Genomic DNA, 18,625 nt, shown 5'->3' with positions numbered 1-18,625 from the left:
ACAATCAGCATGATGGACGAGGAAACCAGAAGATAAAATATATTCCAGAGGACAGGAAAATGCTCATCGTAAAAGTCTGACAAATGAATAAAATCTTTCATACCAATCACAAAACAAATATGGAGAGTTTTACAAGCTTGTAGGTCAAAAATAGCCTCTGTGGACAGTGTCATACAAAAAATGAGCTACATTTGCTTCCTACAAAACAAACTCGTCATGTTATTTTAAACCTCACAGGGATTGTGGACACATGAACTGAATGTAGCGCAGTACATTTTCACTTTCTTCTCTTTCCTACCTGTCAGTAGAGGAATGTGTACGTGCCATTTTTTTCTCACAAACTCATGCAGTGCACTGAAGATTGTTTCATGGGCCAGCGCAAGGCCAGTTGCAGACACACTGGTGGTCCTGTGCTGGCCCATGTGTGGGCCACCTCTGACAATCCTGATCTGGACCACCAAAGGGCCGTCACTCTTTCCGGTATGTAATGTGTAGGTTGTGTGCAGCCACGGGCCAGTTGCAGACACACTGCTGGCCCTGTGCTGGCCCATATGTCAGCCTAATGTGTACCTTAATCAAGCCATGTAATAACAACATGTGCCGGAACATAATAGTGCAAAAGTAACATGAAAAACCCTGTTTAGACAAGGAATGTACTGACTCTTTCGTAGTGCTTTTCTACTCTCCCAGATTACTTAAAGTGCTCTATACAACATTCACACACTTTCTCTAAACTGAGCGCTTCCTAACTGCATTCATACTCTTGACATGCGGACTGGAGAAGCCAGGGATCAAACTACTAACCTTCCGATCAGTAGGTGACCTGCTCTACCTCCCGAGCTACAGCCACCCACTGGCAAAGATGAGTGTCATGGTCCTGGGTCGTGCGACCCAGTGTTTTGTGTTTAGTCTATTTTGATGTTTATTGTTTGTTTAGGTTCATTAAGTTATTCCAGCTCATTTGTAATTATATGACCCTTGTATTAAGCCTCCCTTGCCCTTCATGTGTTTATGTCTGTGTGTCTTGTGTTGTCAAGTTCATGCTGTCGCTTCTGTCATCTTCCCCTGTACTCCGTCTCCCTGGTTCGTGCGTCTACCTGTCATGAGTCATGTCTGCGTGGTTATGTTTAGTTCATGTCATGTCTAATCTCCATGTTTCCTGTTTTACTTTGAAAGTCTGTATTCAAGGTCAGTGTATTTAGTTTCACCTCTCCTGTCCTGTCGTTAGGTTCATGTGTGTCAGCTGTGCTCCCATGTGTGGCCACTTCCCCTGATCATCCCTCTTGTGTATTTAGTCTCTGTGTTTCATGTAGTCTGTGTCGCGTCGTCTGTGTTCCCACCCTCCGTGTTTCCATGCCCAGTCTTTTGTATTCCAAGCCATAGCCTTACCATAGTTTGTTCCCAGTTTAGGTTTCTGTTTAGTTACTGCTCTTGTGCTGCCCTCATTCTTGTTTGTTTCTTTTGTGTTCATCAGCCACAATAAAAGGCTCGCTTTTGTTTAAAGTTCACTCTCGTATCCTCACTTGTGTCTGCACCTGAGTCCTCCTCACACTCTCCACACGGTCTGCCACTGTGGACCGTGACAGATGAGTAAACCGTCACTAGGTTTTGGATAAAGTGTACAGTCACAAACCTGTCAAACCTTATTTTGAAACGTTGGCTACTATAGCAGTATTGCAACATGGCATTTGGTTCTTCTAATTAAAATAGGAAAATAGGAACATAAATAGTGCAATCATTGCCAGACCTGGCCCACATCTGGATTGACATACACCCTGCTGTGACACCAGTTAGTCAGAAGTGCCAGCTTGTTGCCAAGTCTGGCCCAGACTTGTTTTCTATGAGCCTGGGCCACATAAACCAAACCACAATCGAGCCAGATATGGCATGCCATCACATAGACATTGCCATCTATGCCGGGCCTGGCCCATATCTGGATGACATACGTCTTATCATGCCAGAAGTCAACCAGCAGTGCCGGCTTGATACCAGATCCGGGCCAGACCTGCCTGCTGTGTGGGGTGGTAATGTTTTCATGCAGTTGAGGTAATGCTGAATTTATTTCCAACTCGGTGAACAGCTGATGTAATTTTTCCCTAAATGCGCACACGCATGCTACACACACGCTAATGATAGAAAGCAGGCGCTGAGGTAGAAACTTGATTTGCATTTGTTTTACATTTTCAGGACCTACAGTAGGAAGTAATGTGCGTTTGTGTGAACGAATGGGCATTCGTTTTGCATACCAGACGGTTGGAAAATTGTGCTGTTTATGTACTTGAGTTAGAAAATGGGTCACACTGCAAACGCACCTCAGCAGGGATGATGTCATTCTCTCTGCTCATGATGTTTTCCATATATTTGCATACTTACAGTTTTCTGCTGGAGCTCATTTCAGAAATGAAAAGGATTTCATTGTTTTTTCCATTGTAGGCGTGTGTGTGTGTGTGTCTTTCAGAGTTCTGCGTGCAGACGGAGTGTGTGAGAGTGTGTTGTACGGCCTTCCGCTGGTGATCCGCCCAACCACCTGCTGGCAGCTGGACTGGGATGAAATGGAGAACAACCAGAACTTGTTCCATGCCCTCTGCCACACACTCAGGGTGTAGTTTCTGTTTTTTCATCTTGTGACAATTGTCTTTATTAAGAGAAACTGACATTTTATGGCCGCATGTGATGCAGAAGTAAAACCCATTTGACCAGTCTACATGAAAGAATTTGCATAATGCAAATCTGGTTCCCGTTTTAGCGAATGTGGGAACGTGGGAGTCATGGTAGAATAGAGCAATCATATTCATGTTTGTGCTTTTGTTTGACGGTTGTGATTCTCAACTCATACAAACCAACACCAAAAACACTGGAAAGTTGTGCGAATTCAAGTACAAATAAAATGCAGTGGTTTGTAAATTTCATAAATCCATATTTTGTTTACAGCAGAACATAGTAAACATATCAAACAGAGAAAATGTGCCAGTTTAAGAACAGTATTAAATAATCTTGTGGTTTATGGTAGTAACACATCTCAACAAATTGGGACAGCTCCATGTTCAGCACTAAAAAGCATCGCCTATTTGTTTAACAACAGGTTTTTTTACCCCTCGGCTATAAAGGGCTGATGGAGTATTGACATCAGTCTGCTGGGGGGGGGGGTGCAGAGGTCACATTTTCTGAAAATGCGATTTCTTGAATGTGATTGATTGATCATACTTTATTCATCCTGAGGGAAATTGGGTTAAGGCTGCCAGCCGTGCCAGCGCCGTCTTACTTAAGAACGAGGTGACAGAGGACTTTCAAATTGATAGCTCAGGTGGATCTACTTAAAAATCTCAGACATGTTAGAGGTCAGAGGTCAACTTTTCTGAAAATCATCTAGAATTTTTAATTGTTACCAAAGGTGCATCTAGGGTTAGAGGTGGCGGGTATTTTTAACTGTCTGCAAGCTGCAGAGACCGGTTGCTTCACATGTTGTCCCGTTCTTGTCTGATAAAGGATTCTAGCTACTCAGCAGTCCCACGTCTTCTTGTTGTATTTTCATTTCATGTTTTCAACTGGTGAAAGGTCTGGACTGGTGGCAAGGCAGTTCAGCACCCAGACTCTTCTGCTGCGAAGCCATGCTGTTGGATTAGCTGCAGCATGTGATTTAACATTGGCTGAAAATATGACTGAAATATGCAAGACTTTTTAAAATGATAATGATGATAACAAGCTGTCAGGTCTCTGCTCTTTAGTCTGGATGATGTAGCTTTTTTTCCCCAAAGGAATTTCACAATAAATTCATCTGACCACACGACAGTTGTCCATTTTAGCTTTAACCCAGAGAAGAGGTTTCTGGATCATGTTCACATACTGCGCAACTTCTTCTCTGCATGATAGAGACAGGAAGGGAATTTGTGGACGACTCAGTGAACTTTCTGGAAGTGTCCCTAAGCCCATGTAGTCAAACATAATCATAAAGAGCTGGTACCGGTATGTCCTAATGCATAAAAGCTCAGAAATGAAACTGTGTACTTTATATTTACATGATTCTGAGTATCTGTAAATAAGAGCCACATTGAGCCTTTTTCTGTATTTGGATTCCAACTTTACCTCAGATATAATGGCTTATATCCCTCAACTTTAATACTTCTTTGGTTCCCTATATTAATGTAACTGGTGCTAATACACTACTGAAGTTAATGTATCTGCTTCTGCTTCTGTTTTTAACACAGTGCTGCCCGAGAGCCCAAAGATCACAGGCATACAATGTGGATTTTCAGCCTTGTCACTTGCACACAGAGATTTCTCCAGATTCTCCGAATCATTTGATGATATAATGTACTGTATATTATTGATGAGATGTTCAAAGACTTCCCAATTTTAATGTTGAGGCTTGTTATTCTGAAAGCAATCCCCGCTTTGTAGATGCAGTTTTTTTGCAGAAAGGCGAACGTTTGTCCATCTTTACATCTAAGAAACTCGGGCTCTCTAACGTGCTCTTTCTCTGTTTCCAGTTAATATAAATAGTTCCAAAATGTTCCTCCAGCTGTTTTTCAGTAACACTTTTCCAGTCTTTTTGTTGCCCTGTTTTTGAGATGTGTTGCTGCCATTAAATTCAAATGTTCTCTGTTGTTTTTTTCATGAAATAGTCAAATGTCCCAATTTGAACATTTGCTGTGTTTAAGATATGTTTACATTTTACACAGCATCCCAGTGTTTCTGCAGTAATAACATAGCATAAAATTGTTTGGACCGTTTGATCGTCTTTTCATTTTAGCTTGTCAGCCTTGCAAGATTCTGCATATCCCTCCACGGTTCGAAAAGTTTTTGATTTCTCTCTTTCAGAGTCGTGACCTGTTCCTGCTGCTGCAGGTGGAGCCGGCTCAGAAGTCTGCAGCTGGAGCCTCAGGTCCATGTGTGTATTTGTGTTTATGTTTATGTGTGAGAGAGATGACTGTTTATCAAGGTCATTCGTGAACAATCATAGGCCGCGTGTATGTGTCCAACACAGGTGTGTATTCCCACTACATCCTCCAGCCATCTCCATCTCTGTCCCTGCTGCTGAAGCCTGTGGTCTCCAGAGAGTTGCTGCTGCCGTGCTCACAGCTGGTCTCGGCTCAGGACCCTGCACATCACGCCATGCAGACTATACAGGTTAGATGAGCTCCGGTTGCTCTAAACAATTTAGAGAAGTAGATAGAGACACTGAGAACCTCAAAGCAGAAGTTGATGATTCAACTTCAGTAATCTATCAGCACTGGTTACCTTTACATTAATACAAGGCAAGCTGTGAGCCAAGTTAGACAGACATCCTCACATCTGAATCTACAATACTTTGGCATACAGAGGTGTTCATGGTCAACTCTGTGATTGCAAGCTGCCCGGGTCTTGTGCCTGCAAAGCGAGCCTAAATCATCACGCCTCCATCTCCATGGTGAAAGCTGATATGAGGGGACACTGTGCATTGTGGCCAAACATCTCCACTTGGTTCTCACCTGTCCAAAGCTGTGCTGTTCTTTTTAGGGAGAAAATGCCTTCTTATGACAGCCTTTACAAATAAGCCGCACTTGTTCAGTCTTTTCTAATTGTACTATCATGAACTTTAACATTTATCATGCTAACTCAGGCCCATAGATTCTGATGCAGCTCTAAGAGTTACATCTTCTTCAGGTGGATTTGCTGCAACGTCCCCTCAATGGAGGATTTCGGTATCATGTTAACACTCGCCTGAATGACCAGTTAACCTTTTAAAGACTGAACCATGGAATCATCATACAATTCTATTTGTATATACCTGGAACTAAGGACCACACCATTTGTTTATATGTCTTCTTCTTCTTTCACCTGTTGGATCACATACCCATCAATCACTTTCTCTAGCATCCTCTTGTGTCACTCCAGCCTTCTTCATGTCCTCCTTCACCACATCCATGAATCTTCTCTGAGGGTTTCCTCATTTCCTCCTGCCGGGCAGCTCCATCCACATCAGCACTGTCTCACTGTCCTCATGTCGCACCCTCACCATTGCCATTTCTTGCTTCCTTCTCTTCTTCCTTCAAAATTCTAAAAATTTTGTACCCTAGAAATCATGTTAAACAATCTGGTTAAAAAGTGCCCTGCTCTCTTTCACAGACATCTCCACCTTGACAGGTAGGTCTTCTGGACCAACCACCTTTCCACTCATTCTCTTCATAGCTGCCCTCACTTCCTCCTTTCTAATCTGCACTTTGTGACCAACTGTCTTCCATCTGTCTTCCTCTCTCTTACATTTCCTACACCCATCAGTTCCTCAAAATTACTTCTTCCATCTTGTCAACACACTCTCTTCACTCATTAGCACATTTCCATCTTTATCTTTTTTCCACCTCGGTCTCTCTATAACCAACTGACAAAAGGCCCTCTTTTTTCCTTCTTTTAGCATCTAGTCTCACAAACAACTCACTGTAAGCATTTTCCTTTTCCTTTGCCACCTTTCTCTTTGCCGTATACTCCCACTATTCCTGTCTACTTTCTTCCTTTCCCTGTTCCTTCGAACACTTTCCTCACATTATCACTTGCGCCCTGATATTAAAGAATTATAATAGTAATTTCATATTATGACCTTTACTTAAACTGCACACTCATCATCGCGAAGGCGAAGCACGCAAAGTTTCGATGACGTCTCAGGATGACGCTTCTGTGAATGTGATGATGACAGTATTAGACGTCATGTGTATTTTTGACAGGACATTACAGGACACGGTGCCTCGTCATTTACTGTGACTCACTTTTTTATTCTGAGTACTCGCTAAAGGTCGAAACAGGTCGCAGTTGAAATATTCAAATGATACTCGTGTGCCTTCTGTCTCTGTCAGAGCTGTCTCACTCAGCTGGATGAGGAGTTTGTTTTAAACCCTCTCACCCTGAGCAGTAACCTCTACCAGCACCTCAGGAGCCGAGGCCTGCTCTCCCAGCCACGATACCCATACAGGTCAGCAACACGGGAGGATCATGATGAGTCTGTGATGATATTTATAGAGATGATCAAAGCTCTAATTTAAAGAATGACGTGATCAGTGCCGTTAGTGAAGATGTAGCTAAGTGAAGGTGATTGTAACCACAAGCTGTTGCCAATGATAAAGAAGCTTATTAAGAAGATTATGTTCAGGTTACAGATATATGTTAAGGAGATGATACTGAGGAGCTAAGCTGTTTGTGTTCCCAGGATTCAGCCACCACAGGAGGGCCCTAAAAGCACAGGCAGCAGACAGCCACGGCAGGTAAACACAGCAGCTTTATGACAGTCTGAAGGTCACTCTGCGATGCTTATATATAAGATGGGGGAAGTTTATGGTTCAAGAGCCATTTGACCGCATTCTGATTAACCACATTAAACATCTTTCTGTGGAGCGTGTGCTTTAGTAATGCCCTTCAGCCTCACGTCCTCATTTGATCACTAGATGGCAGCACTCGCTGCAGTCAGACACAAACAAGCCTTTTGGACAAAAACGTGAAAATAAACATGAGAATGAAAAATGTGAAGTAAAGCAACATAATCCAATAAAACAACCGCATTGTTGTTTGGAGGCAGCGATTGAGGACGAGCAGATGTCCGAGTTAAAGCAAACAGATAAAGGTGTTGTGCGAGCGTGCCCTCCGGAGGCAGTTTAGATAATCGGGCATTATTGGTGCACTCGGTTGAGCTGGAACTAGTTTTAACTGCTCAGTTTGTAGCCAGGTAGTCGTAAACTAGAGGTCAGCCAGTCTCAAACACTCTGAGGGTATTGTTTTTGTAAACTGTTGTGTGATGTCAGCAGTTTTGTTTGAATGGGAGCATCTGAGAGATGTATGAAAGCTGTCAGATAATGTGAGAATGCTAAGTAAAAACAATCACAGGTTTTTAAAGGAGGCCACAAAGTGAACTTGTGGTTAATGTTTAATGGTGCTTTGTGTTTTATAATCTTATCATGTCCTGGAAAGAAACTAGAAACTAAAAGTGCCAGATAAAAGTTTGCGAAATAAACATTTAAGCAGCTTCAGTGCCTAAAGTATCACAAGAATAATTTTGGATGCATATGAAGTCAGAAGTTTAGTTAAAACCTAAAAGTTAAATTTTATTTCAGGAAGTGGTTAAGTTACCTCATTGAGTCTGAGGATTACTGCGTTTCTGATGTGAAACAACGATAGTGTAGTGAATCATTCTTCAGTTTTATTTTAGAGTTTTCAAAGTGAGTCATAAACTCTGATTAAACGAGCACACAGTCTGTGCTGTGGTGCTTTCTGATACTCTACAATGTTGTCAAAGATAGCACTTTTGAGATGAAGTGGTTTTATATCACAAGGGCTTCTTCTAAAAGGTTCAGACTTTCCAGAAGATCATTCGACTCGAGGTTTGTCTGGTGTTTTGAATGTATCGCTGCTGTGGTGGCATCCTATTGGGTTTTTTTACTGTAATTCCAGACCAATATTCAGTGCTTCGGAGTATATTCCGAGTATTTTCTAGTAGAGTGTAGTATTTCCTGTGGATTTCACAGGCAGTGTATCGCTCGTGAACTTTCACCCTAATGTTTTTTTTTATGTATTCCCATCAACTGAGGCCTGCTGTGTCCTGAGGGTGTATAGCTGTTGGCAGGGTGACTCATCGGGGCTGATAAGGCTGCTCACATGCAAATAGTTCACTTCAGTGGGAAAACGCAGGGAAAGTGTTTATTCGCTCTGTTCTGTGGCGAGCTGTCACTCCAGCTGACCTCAGACTTAAAGTCCAAACATAATGTTCCTTTTTGCTGCGTTCACATGTCCTTCCTCCCAACTCCTTCACATCCTCCTCTTCCACTCTTTCATCTCCCGTTTTCTACAAGAAAGTGATCTTGAGTTTGAAATTCAGAATGTGTGTGTGTGTGTGTGTGTGTGTGTGTATGTGTGTGTGTGTGTGTGTGTGTGTGTGTGTGTGTGTGTGTGTGTGTGTGTGTGTCGCCTCCATTCAGCTACAAAACTACAGTCGCCAACTGGGAATGAACAACAAGGTCAGGGCCACCGTTGCTCCGCTACCCTCCTCCTCCGCCGCCTCCTCTTCCTCCTCGCTGGGACCTCCTCCCAGCAAGGCCTCCCGCCCAGCTCTGAACTTCCTCAGCAGCAGCAGCAGTGGCAGCAGTCGGGCCCCTACCCGGCAAGAGGGAAACGATGATGATGATGATGATAACTCTGTGCTAATACAGTAAGAGTGCTGCAGGGTTAGTAGCAGAAAGTGAGGAAAAGTCCATTGTTGCACACTTCAAAGGGGTTCCAGTGGAATTAGCGCACCTGCAAATATATAGGCCCTCACACACACACACACACACACACACACACACACATATTTGGCTAATTGGTCTCCACTGTAAAGCTGGTGAGCAATCAGGCAGCTCATAAAGGCTTTAAAGAAAGGAAGAGACAAGCTAATTTGCACGTAAATGCACACAGGAGGCCGTGCAACACGCTGCGAGCACACTTACTCTGCACTGCACTCTGGGTGGTTCTTCTGACACTTTCTTTCATCTCTATTTATTCTCACCGCTCGCTCGAACAATATTAGTTAGATCTGAATTTAACAAGCCTCCGTCGCTGCATTTGCAAGCATGTGCGTGTATGTGTGCGAGTGTGAATGTGAGAAAGGAAAGTTTCAGCTCGCTGCCATGTGCAGATTGCTGAGTTAGCAAAACGTCAAAATCACACACCGTAAACAATGAAAAAGAAAAAAGCAGGATAAAAGATGAAAAGAAGGGAAGCGGCAGGACAATGAAAGCCTTAAACAGTCACCCAAAAAAAATGGGGGGAAGTAATAAGAAGTTGCAAAAAAAAAGAACAAACGTGGGTGGTGTGTGGGAGATCAGAGGAAGATTAAAAGCTGATGGATGTATAAAAAGCAGTGTCTGCGCGCTACAGCACGCACGCTGGCACGCACAGCTTTAAGTCAAAAGGAAACTAGCTACAAAACTACAATTGATGCATAATAAACGAGACGTGCTGCATAAAGACTTATAGCGCGCACACATGCACATTCCATCTTGAGCTCCCGTTCGAACACAGCTTCACTGTTTCAACGAGCCAGAGACAGAGAGGCCTCTCTGCTCGCCTTTACCCCCGCCGCCAGCTCTCTCTCAGAGGGTTTAAAGGCAGCGTGAGGGGGAGGAGGGTGGATGGAAGAAAACTGATAAAATCTCCAGTGTGTTCTGTGAAAACGTGAATATGACAACTTTGCATTGGAAAAAAACACTCCGTTGTGTCTGCGAGTGAGTGTGTGTGAGGCGATTTGAAGTTATTACATCACTGCTGGTTTGTGCACAGTTTTATATTTACACCCCGACAGTGATTCACATTCACACATTAGTTACGTTTGTCCGTCGTCACTGTTATGAATTCCTTTCCCGTGAATGAGCCTTGTCACACATAAGTTTAATGAGTCTCCCGCCATTCCACCCCCTTACTGAACCTTATAACATTTGGCACATCCCAGTGGCCAGTGACTTCATGACGTTGTGATGTCACACTACTTCCGCATTCACGACGACAACGATGCTTTTGTCTCTGAGAAGAATTCACCCGGACCTTCAAAACTAGCCACTAACATTTTCCCCACTTCCCCCCCTCTCTCTCTCTCTCTCTCCCCCGTCGCTTCTTCACTCTCGCTCTTCACTTTCTTTTTGATTCTCACGAGCGCTGGAGAGCTGAGTCAACTGGTGTGAATTTCATAAATTTGTTCAGATGCAACGACAGCAGTCCCTCTGTCCCCGGAGAGGTCAGAAGGCTAGAGCCGGAGCTCTTCTGCGTGACCTGCACACTGTTAGACACACTCCTCATTAAATGTCACAACTGTTACAGATAAATGTGATATTACCAGAAACTGACAAAAGTTCAATTGTTTTTGAAATTGCAGGAAGTTTAACAGTGTCCCGCTTGTCAGGTGACTTTTTCGATTCTTCGCTCTAAAGCAAAAGGTCTTCTCTGAAAAATGTTTTGCATTTCTCGTTGTTCTTTTTTTCCTCATCTCACAGTGTTAATTCAATCGTGTTCCTGTTCAGCTTTCTTTCATATATATGAGGTGTATGTATATATATATATATATATATATATATATATACACACACATGTATAAACCTGTATCTGATTTGTTCATCTGCTGTGGAATAATAAAATGCCAGTTTGTGGGCGGATGATTGCAGTAACATTTCTGTAGCATAAGGTGCTGATAGTAGAAGAAGGGCACCTAACCGCCTTTAACCTTTTACCTCCCACAGGTTTCCCTGCACATTAATAACATTATTGAGTTTCCCAAGGATGAGAGCAGAATGAAAAGGCGTATAAATATGAAACTGTTGCATTTATTATTATTTAATGATTGATTGTCTTTGTCATCTTCATCATTATCGCTTAAAAAACTCCACCGCACAATTAAGTGCATCCAGTGTGTAACTAAAACCCTAAAAACGCTTTTCGTTTTAAGCCATTCACCTATTGAAATTAACCTTTTTAAAAGTGCAGTATGCACCTTATCCTTACTCATGAGCTCTGGGTCTTAACTGGTGCTACTTTTGTTTTGTCATCGATATTTCTTTAATTTCTGTGGTATGTGACAAAGGAAGCAGCTGGGTTTTTTGTCTACTATCACCAGACATCACTAGTAGGTGAGGACAGGACATTGAAAATAGTGTGCTAAGCAATAAACCAATCCTGCCCAAATCCTGCTCTCAAGTGGTCTGTTGTCAGGAGCTTTACCCATCGTTACATATAATGTTTCTTTCACCACCTTTTCTCCAACACAAAACACACAGTGGAATGTAACCTGACACGCTCCTCGACTTGTCCAAAAAGGAGGGGGGGGGGATAGAGGTAGAATATTATATATATAACATATACCTTAGGTGAATGTGCAGTAGTAGCATCTATGCTGTAGTAGCAGTAGCATGTGGTGATAGTGGGAAGGAAAAACTCCTTTTTAAAAGGAAAAACCTCCAGCAGAACCAGGCTCCAGGAGGGGCCGCCATGACCGGGTGGAGGTAAAGGAGACAGGTGAAAACTAAATGCTGAGTGGTGTATAAACAGGTGCGTGAAGAAGAAATACTAATGGGTGCGTCATGGGAAGCAGCCTAGGCCTATTGCAGTGTACCTAAGGGAGGATACAGTATCACCTAATGTTGTATGGTGATATGGTACTGTGAGGTCTTTAGGATAAGATCTGGCCTGATTGTTCAAGACCTTGTAAAACACTTTTAGCTACAAACTAGCATTACATGTGGTTAGTTACTGGAGTTAACTGGTTAGCATATTTATTTCAACACACACACAAACGTCTTTAGACCTAAGCTGTTAACGCTCCACACAAAGAATGAACTTTGGTCTGCAGAGAATATTTGTTGGGTTTGGTGGTTAATTCCCACATTCTGTTATTTTCTTCAGACTAATAATCATACACGCTGACATCTCTCACAGACTGTTACTGTTAACAGAAAAGATAGTGATTATATAGGAACCGACAAACATTCAGCAAGGGTGCTTCACAGTAAAACTTCTCTATTTGTTACCGAGCACGAAGTGATATTTTGAGAAGCGATGGTGTGTGCAAGTCTCTGTGTTGCTTTTGTAAGCTTAATTTACTTTATTTATTTGTTTGTTTTTTTAAGCGTAGGAAGCTACTTTCTGCCACTGTTATTTTTAGTAGTGTCTATTTAACCTTTTTGGTAACGCTTATTGCTCAAGAACAGACTAAATCATTGTTTTTAGCAAGATGAATATAGACAAGATTAAATTCTCCAGAAGTATTGGTTAAAGTTATAAAATAAAATAAAATGTTAGCTTTTATTTGTTTTCACGTCAAAGCTGCACCATCAATAGTGTCATTAGCAATGCATCGTCACCTTGCAGAAACCATATTGGAAAACTTCATGTCCAAGTTATTCATTCTAATAACTTCTAAAAGGGTGGTGTTTTGTTTTGGTTTGGGGTTTTTTGGGGGACGTAATTCGCAGACGTGTCTGTGCATCGAACTAAACTCGATAATTCTGAGCCGCGTAAAAAGGCTTTTGTGGTTCAGCTGTCTAAAAATGCGGTTGTATTCTTTTTTGTGCCATCTATATCTGAGTCAGGATAATATTAGTGCTTTGACTTCCTGCTTTATGCTCAATGTTCCATTTCCTTTTTTGCTGCAATCTGCAGAGCACAAAAAAAAACATGCATCAGACTCTCTGTCTGTCCCACAGACTGTAACGCATTGTCTCTTTCCTGCGATTGTCCTGACTTGCCACAGGACTCTGATACTATACACATGGAAGAATAAGCACAGGAGTCACAGTTCATACACAGGCAGAGAATAATTATCTGTCTTACCAGCAACGCTGAGCGAGAATTGAAAGAGGAAGTTCATCTCTGTGAGGAGGAAGTGAGGAGGTGAAGTCAGAAGGTTACAGAACCTGAATTGGAAACCCGTAAGAGAAATCTTGAAAGGTCTCTACTCCTACATGTCTGAAATGCATGCACATGTGCACATGTGTGACATAAAGTCAGGAGCACAAATCTCTGAAGAGTATGCGTCCCAGTGATTATCATCATGAAAAGCACAGAAACTAGAGAACCTGAACCTGAAGTGTGGTCCACTGAAGCTCGCTGAGAAAAATCACTTCTTCACCACACATAACCTCTGTGCAGATAATCATTGAGGTTTTGCAAATGAAGCAGCATGAATGAGAAACTGACATTTCCTTTAGGTAGCACTGAAAGAGAGCGAGAGTGAATGAACCTCTATTTCAGACACACATGACTGAATTGGTTTGCCCACGCAAAGCCAAAAATAGAGCGCTGGTGGTCGACCAAGTCAAACACGAGAGGAAACCGGACAGTTTCATGTGTGTCCCGTGTCAGAAAGCACTAACGTCTTGTCAGATGCCCACAACAGGAGTGTGTCATATGCTACGCATCGCAAAGTTGAAACAGAATGAGGAAACGATGCTCAAAGTCGTTTTTATATTAAGAGGTGCAGCTGACAGGTGTCAAGTTTTCACAAGACCAAAATAACCCAGCCATGTTTGACATAAAAAATGGCATTTGCACAGATCTTAACATTTGAAGCCATAGCCTGACAATACTGTTGTTATTCCTTTATTCAGTAGAGTAACTACATCATTAAGAGGCTATTGGGATTCCTGACCTGATGAATCTCTCGGATGAAGTTTCCTCTGATTACATCAAAGCTGCACCATCAATAGTGTCATTAGCTATGCATCAGTAAATCTTTCGGCTCATTATTTTCCTTTTAGAGCCTCATTTGATGCAGTTGAGTCAGTTCACAGGCATTAACACAGAGTAGAGACCATATGTAGACCTTTGTATATTGTGTTTTGTGCGTTTTAGCAAATTAGGTAAACTTTAAGTACTAATGCATGGAGGTGGTGAGATAATCTGTAACCACAACTGTCCACAATCACACAGTTTTATAGCCAAGCAATTGACTAATAATGAAGTGGACAGATATTTCAGAAGCAATGAGCTAGGCTAGCAGCTTCAGTCTGGAAGGCCTTGTTCAGCAGCTCATGGGCCTTTGAGAATAGATGACAAGTGGATGGGGAATGAAAACAAGAACTAACTGGTGTGTAGGGCAGGAAAGACTTTATATCATAGTTTGAAATCTAAAAAAATTAACAAGACAAGGGAAGCACCACAGCAGGGAATCCAACAAAGACTACAGACACAACAGGACCATTTATACAAAGAAGGGTAATCAGGGAAAGAAATACGAGGGTCATGGCAAAGCATAATCAGGGACATTGCATAAAAAGCAAAAGCCTGTCTTATTTTGGTAGTTCATTGTTCACACTGTCTTGTGTTTTCCCTCCCTGCTCTGATTCTCTTAATATGACCCCCTGTGTGCCTTTATCGCCAGTCGTTCCCACTTCCCTCGTTACCCAGAACCCAAAAGGATCACAAGCCCCTGGAACAATCATGAATGCAACTAGAAATAAAACCCATCCACCCATTAAATAAGAATACACAATTCTAAATTAGGCACAGAACCCAGGGGCTACGTCAATTTGAGGTTACTATACCGACTTCCTGACTTTGTTGTGTCCTAACTGCAAACATGCTAGCTGTGCGCTAGCTAACTAGCTAAACTATGGATGGACGGATTTCTGTTTTGTTTCTCAGACATCAGGGACAGATGTTTTCCTCTGCTCATAGTTTTCCTCTCATCTTTGGAAAGCTAGGATAATATGAGTGCAGCAGTTTCGTTTCTTTTTGCTGGTTTGTGTTCTGTCGTACAGGAACAGAGAAAAACCATTACAGTGAGCTATGTATATATTATCTATTACATATTTTTATGATTCATTTGGTTGCACATTTGCGTATCATAGGGCACTGCCCTGTTGGCCAAGCACCTACTGCCCTTCAATATGAAGCCTTCTGGAAAGGAGTTTTGTTTTCCTTCTCTCTTTCCACAGAAGCACGTGTTTGCGAAAAAAACAAAACAAGTTTCAGTGCCTCATGTTGTTGGGCTGGTCCTTTTCTCTTTCCGAAACTAAACTCTGACGTGACCTTTGACTAAAGAGGACGAGCAGGAGACCTTGGTGGGAAGAAGACAGTCACGCAGTGTTGAGAATAGACAGTGAAAAGAACAGGAAGGCTGTGACTGACATGATAATAGTTAATATAGTATGTGTGAGTGTGTGTGTTTGTGTAGACATGCAGTAAGTAACACATAGACCTCAAAGCTGCAGATAAAACTGTCTGGCCAGAGAGACTCATGTGTCTAGAAATGGTGCAAACACACCCACACACATACACAACTGGTGTCATGTCTGGTAGAGTAAAGCCTCTAGATGTTTCTGCTGTCTGTTGATCATTCACAGCATCTTAACTTCGATGCTTTTGGTGTCACATAACCTGCAGCAGAGCGCTCACTGTTGAACTTGTCATTTTTCTCCATTTTACGGTGAGAAAACTCACAGAAGTTGATCTGAAACTGTGAAGTGAAGTCTGATAAAGCCTTTCAGTATGAGGCTACCACACACACACACACACACATACAAGACAACAATGTACACAACAAGGGACAAATGGTGGAATCCATGCAGATGCAAATAACACCCTGATACACATCAGTATCGAGTTGTTCATACGTGTTCGTGCACCTTGCCCGTTGCAGATGTGTGAAAGGTCAAACAGATGAAGAGCAAAGTGTGAAGAACAAAAATGAAGAGGAGGTGACAGAAAGAGCGGGGTGCTTTCTGTAACGTCGAAATAAGATCTGAATCTTAGCTGGTGATAACGGATAAATCCATCGGTTTGTTGTTGAGCATATGTTGACGGGATACATGCAGATTTAGTTGTGACGGCCTAGCCCTCTTCTGCATACCTGTTAAGAGGCAGTTTAGCTTTACAGCCTGTCGTGGAGTTCATTGCGAGGCTGCGCTGCAACTGCTTCACACTTCAGGAAATGCACATGACCAAAACAGGCTTGATAGCCCAGCACATAAAAAACTGTAAAACCACAAGCTGATATTTTAGCGCACTGCTTTTTGAACACATTGAGCATTTAAGTGCGTCACTGGGCGAGCTTCAAAAGTGACGGTAGCTCAAAGTTGTTAACTGGCTGCCGGTTGTAGCAGCATTTGAAAGGGAGATATATGCATGAAATCGTGCTTTCATGCATAAGATACACATCTATGCAAGAAAGCTGCTATACAAGTACAGTGCTAACCCTAACCCTCCATTTTTTATATTTTGCTTAAAGATTTTTTTAATTAAGTGGTCTTGAACAATAGTTCTCCAGGCTTTCTGAAGGTCTGGACATTTGTACCTGACATTTTCAGAGGTTTCTTTCGGTTTGTTTTTTTCTGTTAATGATTGACCTTTGAATCAGTAAAGCATAAAAAGTACAGCTAATGATTTGCCATGATTTGGGGCTAAAATTCAGCCAGTGGTGTTGGAGATCTCATTAAAAACTGGAAATATGAATACACAAAAGTACAATCAGATATTCATCCATCGCGCAATACCATCTGGAAAGTGTAGGATTAAAAAAGGCTTCATTGACAGCATGCATGACAGTAATCCCAACTACACCACCAGTGCAGTAAAAGTATTCATGAATAGAACAACATGCAGTGGAGCACTAGCATTCATTGGATGGCTTTCCCCCAAATTTCTGCACCAATTTGCCATTTTCATGGCAAAATATAAAGAGGGTGGCTCAAGACTTTTGAGATACGACAGCATGGCTGACATCTCCATAGGGCCAGAGCCATGTGACATATGGGTCACCTGCTCAACCCAGTGAGCTATACCAGCGTAAGTTATCAACTTGCACTGAATTATGTTGATTTTCTTCACTAACTTTAAATAGTCTAAATACTATTAATATAGTTGCTCTTTTCCAGTTTTACTGACCAAAACGCTTAAACAGACACATTCATTGAGGACTTTTAGTGCTACACTATTGTGTTGTGCAGAGCTTTTCCCTTTACACATTGTGTTGCTTTCCATCTGTATTAGTTTTCCCACCGTATAGATTTATCGTCAGGCAACATAAAGCGATACTAAACTATACTAATCAGCCAGTCTGTTGCCAGCTGCAGCACTTATCCGTGATTGGCCAGATGCCGCTAACACCATCCTTTTCCTGTGAATACACAGGGGAAACTCTGAGTTGATTTAGTGAGTTGATAACCAGCTTTGTGTGACTGCTGAATCCCTGAATGAATCCAGATAACGGATGGATATCCTGCATTTATTGAAGTTGTTTCAAAGTACCGGGCCCGGATGTTTGGATTGCGCATTTATCCAGCACAGAGTTATCCACGCTCATAACTCTGTGCTCAGTAACACTGATGTTGTTGTTGTTATACTGAAACAGAGAAAACGGAGAAAGATGGTCTTTGTTTAGGCGTAACTGAAAGGATTAGCTCGGATTACATGAAAAAGTCCAGTGTCTTATGTTTTAAACAAAGAATGAATGAATACATAGCGTGACTGGATTTTCTTAATCTGGTCACACTAACATCTTCTTCACATTTCTTTGCTTACCACATAATCGTTCTCATTTAGCTCCGGGGACTTTTTATGCGACCGTTTTTAAAAATGAGCCTAAAATTGCAACACACACCCGCTCTCACTGACAATGACATGAAAGAAATAAAATGTGTGTCACTTTATTACCCAAGACACTGCAAAGAGAGAGAAACAAAACTTTTTATGTCACTCGTGGTCTGCACATTTACACAGACAAAAAAATTAAATCACAGTTCCTGTTTTGGTAAATGATACTCAGTATTTCAAAAAAGTAAAAAGAGTCAGTTGCGCGTCTAAAATGCTAAACTGAACAGCTGAAATGTGCAAAACTGTAGCTTTTTTTAAAGCTCGAACAAGTGGAGTCACATGAGATAAAGAACGCATTGAAACCGAACTCAGCATGAAAGTTTGCGCAGTTTGCTTTATGGCCAGAATTTGGGCAAAGTCTTCTCTGGAAACAGACACTGTAAATGTGTAAACAGCTTGTTTTGGATATTCCAAAGAGGAAGTGCTGAACCGAATAAAAGAAAATGTCGACTGCATGAAAACAGTGCCGTAATGTGTGTGTGTTGTGCCCTTTCCCCAGCATTTTTTTTTCTCGCAATTGGTTCACTGAGAGTTTAATGAGAAAGACAGAAGC

At 41.9% G+C, this 18,625-nt stretch overlaps 1 protein-coding gene across 3 annotated transcripts in view; it reads left to right on the top strand.

The window, feature by feature from the left end:
• m1ap (meiosis 1 associated protein) overlaps positions 1–11,658 on the top strand; it is a 57,126-nt gene extending 45,468 nt beyond the window's left edge. For 2 of the 3 annotated variants that reach the window (XM_076881905.1, XM_004554306.3), the window contains 6 exons: positions 2,459–2,600; positions 4,819–4,888; positions 4,985–5,127; positions 6,828–6,943; positions 7,178–7,232; positions 8,937–11,658. In XM_076881905.1, the coding sequence (XP_076738020.1) occupies positions 2,459–2,600; positions 4,819–4,888; positions 4,985–5,127; positions 6,828–6,943; positions 7,178–7,232; positions 8,937–9,170 (760 nt within the window). In that variant the 3' untranslated portion in view covers positions 9,171–11,658. The remainder of the gene's footprint in view (positions 1–2,458; positions 2,601–4,818; positions 4,889–4,984; positions 5,128–6,827; positions 6,944–7,177; positions 7,233–8,936) is intronic. The other variant, XM_004554307.3, reaches the window with a different exon arrangement.
• The last annotated feature ends 6,967 nt before the right edge of the window (positions 11,659–18,625 follow it).

Source organism: Maylandia zebra, linkage group LG3, assembly GCF_041146795.1.
Source record: "Maylandia zebra isolate NMK-2024a linkage group LG3, Mzebra_GT3a, whole genome shotgun sequence".
Classification (NCBI taxonomy): Eukaryota; Metazoa; Chordata; class Actinopteri; order Cichliformes; family Cichlidae; genus Maylandia; species Maylandia zebra.
This window is presented reverse-complemented; position numbering and strand designations above follow the sequence as displayed.